General features: G+C 42.9%; 1 protein-coding gene across 2 annotated transcripts in view; it reads left to right on the forward strand.

Moving 5' to 3' along the window:
• Nucleotides 1–15,259, forward strand: part of THSD4 (thrombospondin type 1 domain containing 4) — a 557,289-nt gene that overhangs the window by 348,368 nt on the left and 193,662 nt on the right. The window contains exon 1 of one of the 2 annotated variants that reach the window (XM_059371953.1): nucleotides 5,480–5,680. The exons of the other annotated variant lie outside the window; for it this stretch is intronic. Within the exon in view, the coding sequence (XP_059227936.1) occupies nucleotides 5,609–5,680 (72 nt within the window). The 5' untranslated portion in view covers nucleotides 5,480–5,608. Of the gene's footprint in view, nucleotides 1–5,479; nucleotides 5,681–15,259 lie in introns of those variants that run through there. 2 annotated transcript variants of the gene reach the window in all.

The raw sequence follows: 15,259 nt of genomic DNA on the forward strand, positions 1-15,259 counted from the left end.
GACTTCGTGGAGGCAGCCCATTTTGGCCAGTCTCTAGGGTGTTCTTCCACAGGTAGATGATAGGTATAGGAGTAATCGTGACATGAGTGTGCAAATACTGGGCGATGATTGTTCATCCTACTTTTCTCACTGAGTAACAGATCTTGGAGATGTTTCATATCATTATATAAGAAGCAAGCTCATTTTTTCCCCTTTCATTTATCTATTTTACATGCTGTAGAGTTTTTATTTATTTATTTATATTTTATTATTTATTTGACAGAGATCACAAGTAGGCAGAGAGGCAGGCAGAGAGAGCGGGGGGAAGCAGGCTCCCCACTGAGCAGAGAACATGATGCGGGGCTCGATCCCAGGATCCTGGGATCACGACCTGAGCTGAAGGCAGAGGCTTAACCCACTGAGCCACCCAGGTGCCCCTACATGCAGTAGAGTATCCCACATTATGGATGTCACACATTACTCCTTTCGTCTTTCCTGCTGAACATTTAGGGGGTTTCCAGTATTTGGTGCTTAGAAACAATGCAAGCTGAGTTTTCAAAGAGGCAGACGGTGATGGAGCTAACTCAGTGAGGACGGGGAAGGACATTCTAGAGGAGGGGACCGGCATGAGGCAGGAAGGCCCAGAGCACAAGGACACATGGCATTTGAGGATAACTTCTTGGATGTTGGGATGTCTGGAGAGTGGAATGTGTGAACAGAAGAGAGGGGGAGGAATCTAGAAGGGCAGGAAGAGACCAGATTACAAAGAGCCTCCAAGTGCCATATTAAGGAGCTTGGACTTCTTCCTTGAGCCATCAAAATATTTTAAGAAGCAGGGAGGAATAGATAAATGATTGAGTTAATAAAGGTAGGAGAAGAACAAATCTTCCCTTCTGATGAATTCTGATTAATAGATGGGTAGAAAGCATGTGGGAAGCAGAAAATCACCATTTAAAACAGTACAATAATAACTGCTACAGGCAAGATCTACTGATGAATATTTAAATTGGTGGGCGACACTTTGAGAAATGGGATATTTGCATAGCCTCAAAGTATACCTCCCCAAATATGTATTAATTATTTTGATGGTTTTAACATCTGTCCAAACGTGCTTTGATACCCCCCCTCCAGGAAGTGGGGGCTTAATTCCACTGGACTTACTGGCTCACTTCTAATGAATACGGTATAGAAAAGGAAAAATAATAACTACAGTGAGCAAACTTGGCAGACATCGCCTTAACCAAGTGATCAAGGTTAACATCACCAGACTGCCATGTTCACAGAGGGTACCCCTGACAAGGTGATGGGAAGGATACGTCACTTCTACTCCAAACCCCGTGACTTTAGTCTAATCATGACAGAACACTCGGTAAAAATCAAACTGAGGGACATTGCACAGAATTCCTGACCAGGACTCTTCAGAAATGTCAAGGTCATGAGAAACAAAGGGAGGAAAACTGTCTCCTATCAGAAGAAGCTAAGAAGACTCATCTATTATTCAGTGCAGCATGGGGTCCTAGACTGGGTCCTGGAACAGAAAAAAGACATTTGGGGGAAAACTGGGAAAAGGGAATAAAGCCCTTCTGTTAGTTAATTTGGGGCCAGTGTTAATGTCCTAGTCTGCATAAAGATACAGATCATTGCTGTCTAAGACGTTAATGTTACAAGGAGCTGGGGGAAGATATACCATGACTCTGTGCCATCTTTGCAACTACTCTATAAATTTGAAATTATTTCAAAATAAAAAGTCAAACAAAAAGGAATCAGAGGAGTGACTTGATAAGATTCACATTTTAGAAGAATGCCAGTGGTTGTAGTGGGGAAGAAGGCTAGAAGGAGAAAGACCAGAGCAAGAGCTTACAAGGTCAAGCTATATAGAAAGTCAACAACAGATGGTAGAGGCCTGGATGGGAGCAGGGGCAGGAGTCTGAGGCCATGGGAAGGACGCAGAGATCTCTAGAAGAAGACTCAATCAGACTAGGGGATGGTTTAGACAAGTAAGTGAGACAGTAGGGAGGCTCAAGATAACACCCAGTTTTCAACCTCTGGGAATGAGATGGGTAATGATGTCATTCACTGAGACGGAGATACCCGGAGGAACACGGGTCAGGGAAGCAGTTCAGCCTCGGAACTGTTGAATTTGGGGTACATTTGAGAGATCCAAGTACGCATTAGGGAACTGGATACAGCGGCTGGCGGGTCAGTGGGGAGAGCTGGTTGTAGACCGCTGTGCATATAAAGAGTGGTCAGCACCAGTGAGAGGGTGACAGGACCCAGGGAGAGGGGTTAGAGAAGAGAGGGTGTAGAACACAACCATTTAAGGGATAGACACAGGCAGTAGCAAGGGAACTGGAGCGTGTCCAGAGAAAGTGGTGACAGTGCAATGTAGTTATTGAGAGCCAGGTCCTAGAAGCAGGCTGCCAGGGCCAGAATTCTGGCTCTGCTACCAACCGGTTGTGTGACACAGAACAAGCTATTTAATCTAATAAGGCTGTTGTCAGGGTTATGTGACACACTCTATGGACAGTTCCTAGAATAATGCTGGGCTCTTGGTGTTCAAAGAATGTTAGCTATTTGGAGGCAAAGGAAAATAGGAGCTTGGTGGTCTGGAAGCTAAGGGAAGAGAGTGGTTCTGAAGGGAGCACATGAACTTCATAACCCTGAAGATGACTGTTATAAATAAAAAGTGGAAAATAAAACCATTAGAGAGGATATGGAGAAATTGGAACCTTTATGCATTGCCAGTGGAAATATAACCTGATAATGGCCACTGTGGGAAATGGTTGGGTGTTCCTCAAAAAGTCAAATGTAGAATTATCGTATGATACAGCAACTCCCCTCCTTGGTATATGCCCCAAAGAACGGAAGGCAGGACTCAACCAGGGACTTGCACACTCCTGTTCAGAGCAACATCATTCACAAGAGCCAGAAGATGGAAGAAACACCCCAAGTGTCCATCAACAAGCGAATGGATAAACAAAATGTGGTATAGACCTACGATGGAATATTGCTCAGCCTTAAAAAGAAAGAAGCACTGATACATGCTACAACACAGATGAACCTTGAAAATGTCATGCTAAGTGGAATAAGTCAGACACCAAAGGACAGCTATGGTATGATTACTATTCGATGAGGAACCTAGAGAAGGTAAATTCATCGAGGGGAGGGAGACTCAGCGAGTTCTTGCTTAATGGATGCAGAGTTTCTGCTTGAGACAGTGAAAAAAGTACTAGAAATGCGGGATGGTGATGCATTGCACAACACCGTGAATGGACTAAATGCCCCTGAATTGTGCACGTAAAAAATGTTGAAAGTGGTATCCTTTTAGGGTGTGCATGTTTTACCACATATTAAAAAATTGGTTAATGCTGCAAAGAGGTCAAATAAGGTAAGCCCTACGAATTAGCCTCGGCATTTTATGACACAGGGGTCATCGGAGACATTTCCAGAGCCCTTGTTGTAGAGAGAGGTCAAAAGTCAGATTGCAGTGGGTTGAGGGACAATTGGGAAGTTGTCCATACCAGGGGCTGGCAAACTAGGGCCAAATCTGGCCTGCTGCCTCTTTCCATAAACAAAGTTTTTTTTTGGAACACAGCCCCACCCTTTAGTGTATATTTTGTCTCTGGCCGCTTGCTTGTGTTCAACCAGGACAGGATTGAATAGCTGCCACAGAAACCCTATGCTCTGCAAGGCCCAAAATATTTACTTTCCGACCCTTTACAGAAGGTTTCCCAAACCCTGGACCAGACAAGAGCCCCTGGTCTTTGGAGAACCTTGACTTTCTTAGACAATGTCTGCATCTCCGTTGGGGGGTGGGGGTGGGGGTGGGTTGTTGAATGCATGACTCTGTGTTTCCAGCCAGCTAGCCTGGCAGACCCAAGCCTAACCAGTAATAATAATAATAATAATAATAATAATAATAATAATAATAATGAACAGGAAGGAGGCAGAAGAGGAGGATGGGGAAGAGAAGAAACTTCGTCCTTCCTTTCTCTCACTGGAGACAGTATCCCCGACGTACTTGTTCTCTCTTCTAGCCTTGGAAAAAGGGATTCTAAGTCCCTTCACCCAACACTCCTCCCCGCAAAAACCAATCCACTAGTAAATTGTCATGTGACTGGTGATAATAGACATTTTGAGATGGTTCCAAATGGCAGTCGGTTTAAAGTTTACCGATTAAGGCAAGAAAAATGCCCACAGCCGGGTGCTTTTCAAGTATTGATTAATTCCCTTGCTGGGACAGAGTGTCGATATTAATTTCAGATCAGAGAAAAAGCTGGTATCTTTGGCACTTACCGTGTGTCTGGAACTATGCCAAGTTTGTGCCTTGGTGACATCCTTGATGGTCATCAAAGCCATCAGATGGCCTTTCCCTGTTTCACAGGTGGGGCAACCAGGGCCTACTGGAGTTAAATACTCTCCCGCAAACCCATGGGGAGTTAGTGGTAGACCTGGGCTTTGAACCGACATCTCCCTGGGTCCAGGGCCCAGGCCATCCCACTGCGTCATGCTGATGTTTTCTCCTTTCTCCTCAGAATGCTTTCTTGAGCCTGTCCTAAGCAGAATCTAATACTTGATGGATTCTCCGCCTATTTTAGACAATGGGCTCTGTTATTTCATAATAAGAGATGGCCACTTAGGGTGCATCTCAAGTGGACTGTAGGCTTTGGCTGGACCCACTCTCCAGCCAGATCCCGTGTTCCCTGTGTCCCCAAGCCCCATGTTGGTGGTCAACTGATTCTACCCAGAAATATTTCTTGAAAATCATCCTGCTTTTCAATGCACTGTGCCAGCACCGTCTAGGCCCTGGGCTTCACTTGCTCCCCGCTTATCATTTATTTTTACATCATCTGCAAGAATTCATCAAGCTCTTGGTTAGGCGCAGTGACCCAGGGAGGCATCAAGTGGGGGCCAGAGTGGCTTCTTGGGTCCCCATCCATTCATGCCCTTGTGGCTGGTGCATAAACACACAGCATCCTTGTGGCTTCTTTCCCCTTTGTGGCTGCCCTTGGTAACGCAGCCTTTGACTGCCCAGATTGCTACAGCCTTCAAGTCAGAACTGAAAGGGAACACAGAGGTCATCCACCTGGCCCTTGACCATACCAGCGAGAAAACCAACTGAGGCCCGTAATGGGTTGGCAGCATATCCAGGCAGACAGTTTGTCAGTAGCAGATCCTGGACTAGGAAGGCACCGGGTCTCCCAGCTCCCAGCCCAGAGCTCATCCTGCTGCAACTCACTACTCTTGATGAAGCGGGGCTTTCCCCCTGCATGTGGAGCGCTTACCTTGGATCCCTTCGCATGAATGAGACCAGATGCAGAACTCCACATTGATTTCTGTCCCTCCCCTTTCTGCTTTCTGTTCAAGGCAGCCCCCCAGCTCCCAGCTGGCTCCTGTCCCCTCCCCCAGCCGGGAGAAGTTATTACATGAAGAGATCAGCTTACCAGTTTTCTTCAGAGCAGAGGCTGAGCTCGGAGCTCCGGGTAGTACAGTGAGGGAGAGCAGAGGGAAGCAGCGCGGTGCCTAGCGGAACTCCAGGGCTGGAATCCCGAGACACAAGTGCATCTGCTAGCTGTTAGCACTTGGCAGACGGAGTTCTCCTCTAGGGTAGTTCTAACTTTGGGTAATAATGTTTGTCAGCTACCTGATATTAACATTGCTCCACGTTCAAACAGCAGTGTTAGCAAGACCTGGGGGAGAGGTAAGCCAAATAAAATATCTTGTCAGAAGTTGTATTTTTGTCAGCACTATATTTCCTTTTCTATCTACCAAGAGGGATCAGGAAACGGGGTTTTTATGGTGTGCAAAGAGTAATGCTTTATATTGCGTTTTCAGGCTTGCTTTGCCTTTTCTTACAGAAAGACTTTTCTTCTTGAAGAATCCCATCATTTCTAAAATCTCATTCTGAGGTTGTCTAAACAGTTGCCACCCTGGGCGATTGGCATGGCCTCGGTGACAGATGCCTGGAGCGTGCACATTTCTCTTTCTGCCGCTGCAGGAAAAAAAAATGTGCACGTCAGATTCCGATAGGGACCGTTACCTTTGAGAATGTTTCTCGTGTTGGAGAGAGGATATGCATGCTAGAGGAAATGTTTTTCTTTACTTCTTTTGCATCACATTTTCCTCCTTTTTGCTTTGATGTGCCTGGAAAAAAATCTGTGTTTAACTTTGGATCATAGGTTTGCAGTGGGCTAGTGATACATGACAGGGCTAGAATATGCCCAGACCTACTAAGGCAAGGAGGCGAGGATGATTTTATTCTTATGGGTTTAGCTCATGTTTGCTGGATACATTTCTGAACATCACAGATGCTCTGGCATCCAGGTCTTGATGCAGCAAAGAGACTGGAAGGGGGGCACCATGTGGCCTGGAGCGGGAAGCACGTAGGGGTATCCACCCGCACCTGCAAATAAGGCTGCAGCCATTTGCCTCATTTGCTCCTTTTACTCTTTATTCCGATGAAAGATCTCAAAGACTGATGTGCAAGCAATGAATGGAAGGACAGGCTCTTTCCGGAATCCATCTTCCTCTCGAAAAGCCAAGTGAAAAGTCTATCTCCTAAAAAGGCCAGGGGCCACATCACAGCTTTGCCTTTTGTTAGCACTGTCAGGATGGAACAGGCAAGAAAAAGCAGTCTGTAATGACTTTTCCCTCCTCTGTGAGTGGAAGCAAGAGCGCTCCCAAAGCCAGGCTGTGGGGCTCACCGTGCGCTCAAAATAGACATGTGGCTCAGAGGCGTGCAGCAACGGGTCATTTGTTTCAGGCTTTTAGCCTATTAGTTACCCGTGTCCTCTGCTCTGCAGATACTCTGTGGGCCTGGGCTAAAGGGGGGCGGAGTGGGGTGGGTGGGGGGGTCGGTGGAGGGCTTGAATGGGAGCTGGAGGAACTGAATGGGTTTGTGATGCTGGAAAGCTGAAAGCAGACCATTGCCCTCTAGTTGTAGCCGGGGTTTGCAACTTCCCTGTCGATTTTTTACTGTGCAGAGTAAATGACAAATGGGCCGGCCTAACTCAGCCCGGAGCACTTAAGCATGTGAGAGGAGAGCTCATATGGAAAATATTTCTATCACCGCTGCCTGCGCATATGGTATGGGGAGACCCCCGTGCAGAGCAAATCAGAGCGCCCCAGCAGCCCCTCAGTGGCGTGCCAATTACTCTTATTAACAGCAAGGCTAAGGGCAGGTTGCAGTTACCTGCACACAGCTGGCTCCTGGGGAAGGCCACTCTGGAATGCATGTGCCTCAAGCCTGTGTCACATGCAGAGAGGCGGGCGGCCCTGTTTCTCTTTACAGTCAGCAAAGCAGGTGAAAAATGAAAGGGGATTCCACTGGCTCACCCAACTCGGGAGAGGAAGGCACAACTTCTGTCTTTGGCGTTCAAGTGCAAGGGCTTAATAGCCAGAAAACCCAATCAGAGGTGACACAATGCCTACCCTCCTGCCCCTTTGTTCTGCTCTGCCACACTAAACACAGGCACTCATGTGCCTGGTCCTCGTTTCTGTGTTCCTGCTTCGGAGCACACGTGTGCATGTGCACATGCCCGTGCACATGTCACTTTCAGAGCCTCGGCTCCGTTAACTACCGTGCTCCTAGGAAGCTGTACAATTAGGATTCTTTTCCCCTTGCTGGAAATGAAGTGATGAGGAAGGAACAGGAGTATGCCAGTAGCTCCCCTTCCCTGTTTGAAAAGAATGTCGTTTATATAGAGCTTTGAAGAATGTGGCACGTATTTATAAGAACCCCTGTTTTTATAGCCCTGTTACTTGCAAGACTCACCCATAAACATGTGGCGTCGTCCCCAAGTCACCAAGATTTTCTTTTTCGCTGCCAGCCGGTTTTCTTGCAGGTTTTAATTATCTTCCCTTTGGATGTTCATAAAAACACACGGGGCGGGGGGAAAGGAGAAAGGGGAAGAGAGGGCTGTACACCTTGTGTCGCGTAGCTGCTGGGGGCTCAGCGTGGGGCTGGAAGCCAGGCAGCGAACTCTGGGTAGAAGCTCGGAGTCCGTTTTCTAGGGTGTGAAGTCTTTGCAGATAGGCAGGGGTGGGCAGGTGGTGGGAGGAGGGGGTGTTATTCCAAGCAAGCCTTGTTTGGCGTCCTGTTGCTGGCACTGTTGGCCCCGGTAACTGTGAACGAAGGACAAACAACCTGGTGTGGTGTGGGCGCATGGGTTTGAAAACAAACACAGGGAAGGACTGTTCCTTCCCTGATTTTCCGGTTGTAGGAGCATTTGGTTCTCATGACCCAGTAAGAACACTGAGGTCACTAGAAAGCCTTTGGCCTTGTCAACATTAGGAGAGCAGCAGTGTTAACATGTAGAGATTGTACATATCCCCCCGGAGAATGTAAAAGCAGGCTGGACTTCTAGTGCATTCGCCAAGCGTGCGAAACATGCCGGGATCTGGTTTGTTTGCTGGACGCTGCCGGAGAGTGTGTGGGAGTGGAAGTGTGCATTTTTCTCTCCTGAATTTGGACTTAAGTCCTCAGAGAAGACCAGTGAGACACTGTTATGTGTGAGGAAGGGGAGGGAGAGGCAACTTGGAAATCAAAACAGTAGAAGTGGGTCAAAAAGATGTTTATGTTCATTTTGATGAAGCAATTTGGCAAACCTACCAAAATTCAAAACTAAAATTAAAAATCAAGGTAAAGGGTACAGATTGTGGTCCCAATCTTGTGAGTGTCTAAAAAAGCACCGAACTGTATGTACCTTTTTAAAAAGCAAATTTTGTGGTTATATGAATAATATCTCCATTTTTGTTGAGATAAGCACCAGGTGTCATAGGAAAGTGTGGACTCGCTGTCTCGTACACGAGAAGCTAACACGGCACTGTTAACTGACTGGAATGTAAGTAAAAGCTTTTTTAAAAGATCAATTTTTTTGACATTAAAAATGAAGAAGAAACAGCTCTTTGGCCCAACTTCTCCATTTCTAATACTTTATTGTATAAATCTACTCCAAATGTGCAAAATACTCTCTGAACCATTTTTCAGAATTAGGTTGTTGCAAAAACCCAAATGTCCCTCGATCGTGGGCACTAGGCAGGTGTTCAGAAAGAATGGTGTGGTTCTGCACATATGGGTAGGAAATGACCACTAGGATATGTTGTGAAGTGAGAAGAGCAAATTGCAGCACGACATATATAAAATGCTACTTTTATTTTTTTTTTTAAAGATTTTATTTATTTATTTGACAGACAGATCACAAGTAGGCAGAGAGGCAGGCGGAGGGTGGGGGGAAGCAGGCTCCCTGCTGAGCAGAGAGCCTGATGCGGGGCTCGATCCCAGGACCCCAGCTGGGATCATGACCTGAGCTGAAGGCAGAGGCTTTAACCCACTGAGCCACCCAGACACCCCGTATAAAATGCTACTCTTTGTGTAAAATGGGTGAACATATTTGTCATCTCCTCTCTGGGAGGATACACAGGAAAGGGGAGGAGACAGGGTGGCTGGGGTTGGAGGGCACCTGAGGGATTTCCATTGCACCATGCACCTGTGTACCTTTCAATTGTGTATAGTAAGCATGCACTTAGCTGGTAAAAAAAAAATAATAATAAAATACATGATCTAATAAAAAATCACTTAGTGCATATAATCTGTGTATGTAACCTGTCTGTGTTTTATGTTTACAAGGAGGGCAGTAACAGTAGCTGCTTTAAGAGGTGGTTGGAAGAATGGAGGGTGATGGTGTGTATAGAGCAGTTAGCTTGTGTTTTAGGCAGAATGAAACTTACTAGCAGTTACTGTGGTTACTATTGTACCTGCTGCCTTGGGTGTGTGAGCTAGGCGCTCAGGAAGGGAAGGTGAAAGAGAGAAGGTCTTTTGCCTTTGATGAGCTTCCACTCGAAAAAGGGCACTGAGTGCAAACAGTTAATGATCATGCAATACGAAATTCTCTTTAATTGCGAGAGCAGAGGCAGAGGGGCAAAGAAGCAATGAAATCCACGTATGATGTGAACAGAAACTTCACAAACAACTTCATATTTGAACTGAGACCTGAAGGTCTGTGTGTCCGGGGTCTTCAAGACAATCCCCAGGTTCAGTGATGCTCTGCGTGTAATTGCACTCACAGCTGTGATTTGTTACAGCAAAAGGCTACAGAGCAAGGTGCCTGGGTGAAGTCTGGGGGGAACCAAGCGCAGCATTCCACAGGTCCTCTCCCAGTGGAGTCATGCAGGGCACACTTGATTCCCCTAGTGATGAGTTGTGACAACACGTGTGAAATGTTATCAACCCGGGATGCTTGTCAGAGACTCACTGCCTGTAGCTTTTATGGGGGGCTGGCCACATAGGCAAGCTCTGCCTGTCGTGTACCAGCAGTACAGATTTCCAGAAAGTAAGCAGGGTGTTCAGCATAAACCTATCGTTAGTACAGCATAGGCATAGTGAGCCACTTTTACCATCCCTGGGAGTGTAGGGGCCCTCCCCAAATCCATTCCCAGATGCCAGTCAGTGGTCAACCTCATTAGCAGGTTTTCTTAAAGGCGAGCACTCAGGTCTGCTGTGTTAACTCTTTTCTTCACAGATGGGTAGGCATTTTAAGTGGAAAAAGAGGGAGGGAGGACATTCCAGGCAGAGGGAAAACATCTACAGAGCCCCAGAAATAAGAAAGAACATGACATGTTCTGGAAACAATGCTTGGTTCAGATTACAGAGGCATACGTTGTGAGGGGATGTGGCAGGAGAAGGTTTGTCCCTGGATCCCTAGGTTTGGATTTTTTTCTCTGTGCCTTTGAAAGTTACAGAAATTACATATCTGCAGTTTTAAGATTAATTTTTATCATTTATGACATGCCATTTAGGTTACTACTGTGGGACATTTTCATGGTCGGACGTTATTGAAATTGCTGTTTAAGGATTAAAATAAATTAATCAGTGGAGAGTTGCTTTGTAAACAGTGGTAGCCTTAAGCTAGCCCTGATTTTAGTCTATTTAGTTTAGTTTTTTTTTTTTTTTTACTAATAGACTTTAGTCTGTTTAGTTTATTTGTGGCAAATTCAAATGAAGGATGCACGCAGTGACCCTAATGACTGATGTCTGTGCGCAGCGCTCAACCTTTCTTTTGCTTTCTGATATCTAGAATGAAAAACCAACTATGTGGAACTAACTCGACCATGCAAGACCTGAGTTTGAGTCTTGGGTCTACCATGTCCAGCCATATGACTTTTGGCATTTTGAATTGTTTTTCTCCTAAATTAAGAAAGCTGTTGTTGTTGTAGAAACATATTCAAGAAATGGAAAGACTGAAAAATTATAGGCTCCTCTTTCCCCCCACTCCCTTCCCAATCCTTCCTCCCTGGATGAAACCATCAGTAACAATTTGGCATTTGTTCTTCTGGAACTATTCCTAAACATTTTAAAGCACAAAGGAATGTGCAAACGTGCATGTGTGTCTATGAGTGTATGTATTTACATGCCTATACACGCATGTGTGTCTATGTCTACATATGCATGTGTATATATGACCACATGCGCATTTGTATATATGCCCACACACGTGTATTTGCCCACACACACGGAGTATACGCCTACATATGCATATGAGTATATGCCTACATGCACGTGTGTATATGCCTACACACATGTGTATGTATGTGTACACATACGCCTACATATGCATGAGTCTGTGCCCACACACACATGTGTGTATGCATGTATGTGTATATGCCTACGTATGCATGGAAGAATATGCCTACATGTCTATGCCTCTATGTGTGTATAGGCCTACAACTTGCAAATGATGACAATTCCGCTGCTGCTTTTCTGATACCTGGTACTTGTTTCTGCTTCTTGTCTTCTTGCAATTGCCAGGACTTCCAGTACATGGTGTTAAATCAGAGCAATGAAATTGAACATTCTCATCTTTCAGGCATAAATGGGAAAGCTTCTACTCTGTCATCAGTAAGTGTGATGCCTGCCAGATGTTTAAGGTAGATCAATTTTATCCAGGGACAATGTCCTTTCTAACTTTTTATCAGGAATGTTGTTCAATTTGGGCAAATGTTGTTTGCCTTCACAAAGCGCTGATGGGGTAGCCTTCTTTAATCTACTCAAAAGGTGAGTTAAACTGACTGATGAATCATTTGAACTTTATATCAAAACCAATTATGTACTCTATCTTGGCTAATTGAATTTAAAAAAGTAAATTTATTTATTTTTTTAAAATAAATTTAAAACAGTGAATTATATTAGTACATTAGTATATTTCTTTTCTTTTTTTTTTCATTAGTATATTTCTTAATGTTGGACTCTCTTTGCCTTTTAGGAACTATCTTAGTCATGGTGATTTATTCATTAAATTCACTATTAGATCTGATTTGTGAATATTTTCTTTTGAATTTGGGGTTTTTGTAAATGAGTTCTGTTTTTCTTGTGCTAGACAAGGGTTTTTCTAGTTTATAAAATAAATTCAAAAGTTTCTCATCTTTTAGTGTGTTTTGAAACAGTTTAAATAACAGAGGAATTAGCCTTTTCTTTCTTTCTTTTTTTATAAATTTATTTATTTGACAGACAAGAGATCACAAGTAGACAGAGGCAGACAGAGAGAGAGGAAGGGAAGCAGGCTTCCTGCTGAGCAGAGAGCACCATGCGGGGCTCGATCCCAGGACTCTGAGATCATGACCTGATCTGAACGCTGAGGCTTTAACCCACTGAGCCACCCAGGCGCCCTGAATTAGCCTTTTCTTGAAGGTCTGTTGAACTCAGTCATAAAGTCCGCCCTTCTGTGAAGAGGTGGTTTTTGAGTATGTAGTTTATTTTCTATTTCTAAAAAAAGTGTAATATTTAATATCTATAGGGAAATATATGTGTACTATAAGCAAGTTATGAAGCAAAATAATAAAACAAACACCTATGGACTTACCACCTAACCAAAGACATAAAATATACCCAATACTATATGCTAGTAACCAGGCCTTCCTCTCTTCTTTTCCAGAGAGAAGATGGTTGTCATTTCCTTGCCTTTTTAAAAAATAATTTTATTCATATATACATATATTTCTCTAAGACTGTATTGTTTATTTTATTTTGTTTTGAGTTATATAAACATGGTATCTTGTTCCTTTTTCAACTTGATTTTTCATTCAACACAAGGACGCATGTAACATTCATTCATTTTCGCCGCTGCAAGCATTCTCTGTGATAAACTGTCTTTTCTCTGTTGATAGTTATCTGAGTTCTTTCTAGGTTGGCTTGTGTTCTGTTATCAACAATGCGGCCGTGAGCCATTTGGACCATGTCTATTCCCATGTCTATTCCTTTAGAGTGTATACCTAGAAGTACTGAATTAGTGGGTCATAGAGTACGTGTTTGTTTAATTCCACAAGATAATGTTAAATTGATTTCTAAAGTGGTTATCAGGTTTCACCTTCACTAGCAGTGTTTAAGTGTTCTCAATTATCTGTCTCCTTGTCAATATTTGACATCATCAGACAGATTAGCTTTTGTCAACGTATTATACTATTGGTGTGTGTTAGTTGACATTTCTCTGATTAACCACTATTGCTGTCCTGTGATATTGACATATGTGCAGACTGTCCATGTTTCTTCTCCCCTGAGATACCTGTTTGTATCTATTTCCAGATTTTAGATGTGGTTCTTCACTTTTTCACTACTGACTTAGTTCTTTGTGTGTTTTGAATATGACTCCTTTGTTTGTTATTCCATGTAATAGTTTCCAGTTTGTGCCTCAAATTTAAAATTTTGTAGCATCTATTGATAAACAGAAGTCCTCAGGTTTAGTGTGTGTGAATTTAAGTGACTTCATGTGAACTTTGTCTTCCTTAAGAAATTATCAACCCCAAGCTTATAGAGGTGTTATTCTGTATTCATTTATAAAATTATCGAAGTCTTGCCTTTCACATTTATGTCTCTGATACACTTAGAACTGATTTTTTTTGGGTGTGAATAATGTGTGAATAATGTGAATAATGGACCTAACTTCATTTCTTCCATATACTGGTAATCAATTGTTGCAAGACCATTTGTTGAAATCTCTCTACTTACTCCTTGGGAGTGTGTTAGCAGTTTTTATACATTCGCTCTTCTTGGTGAAATTAGAACTTAATCAATTTCTTTTGAAAAAATCCTTTAGGAATTTTTATCAGTATTGTATTGAATCTGTAAAGCAATATGAGAGCACTAACATTCCAATATTGAGCCATTCTATTCATGAATATACTATAAGCTTTACATTTACCTAGGTTTTCTTTGAAGTTTTTCAGTGAAATTGTACAATTTTCTACATAAAGTTCTTGCATGTCTTTAATTTTAGATGTATTCCTAGCTATATTGTTATTATCTGCTATGGTAAATTGTTTATTAAATTTTATTTTATTTTATTAAAATTCAATTAATTAACATATCATATTATTAGTTTCAGAGAAAGAGTTCAGGGATTCATGAGTTTTGTATAACACCCAGTGTTCATTACATCACATGCCCTCCTTAGCACCCATCACCCAGTTACCCCATCCACTCATCGCCGTCCCCTCCTGCAACCCTCAGTTAGTTTCCTATAGTTAAGGGTCTCTAATGGTTTGTCTTCCTTCCTCTCTGATTTCGTCTTACTTTATTTTTCCTCCCCTTCCCCTATGATTCTCTTAAATTACCCACAGGAGTGAAATCATATGGTATTTGTCTTTCTCTGACTGACTTCTTTCACTTAACATGATACCTTTAATTCCATCCACATCATTGCAGATAGCGAGACTTTGTCTTTTTGAAGGCTGAGTAATATTCCACCACATATATATATCACATCTTCTTTATCCATTCTTCTGTTGATGGATATCTGGGCTCTTTCCATATTTTGGCTATTGTGGACATTGCTGCTGTAAACATGGGGGTGCAGGTGCCCCTTTGGAGCACCACATTTGTATCTTTTATATGAATACCTAGTAGTACAGCTCTATTTTTAACTTTCTGAGGAAACGCCAATCTGTTTTCCAGATTTGTTTTTTTTTTAAGATTTGTTTATGTCTTTAGATTTTTTGTTTTGCTAATGCTTAGAAACACAAATGATCTTATGTCCAAATAATTTGTTTAATTGTGAATTTCAATCATCATTAATTTCAATTATCTATAGGAACTTTTATGATTTCTAAGCGCATAATCATATAATCTGTGAATAATGACCATTTTGAATTTTCCCTTTTTCCAGTTCTTAATACCTTAAAAAAATAAAAGAATAATTCTTATTGCTCTGGGGAGGACTTTCAGAGGCAGTGTTATTTTGTTCCTAATTTAAAGGGAATGCTTCTACCACGTTGCCATTAAAAAGGAAGC

Source organism: Mustela nigripes, chromosome 13 (genome assembly GCF_022355385.1).
Source record: "Mustela nigripes isolate SB6536 chromosome 13, MUSNIG.SB6536, whole genome shotgun sequence".
Classification (NCBI taxonomy): Eukaryota; Metazoa; Chordata; class Mammalia; order Carnivora; family Mustelidae; genus Mustela; species Mustela nigripes.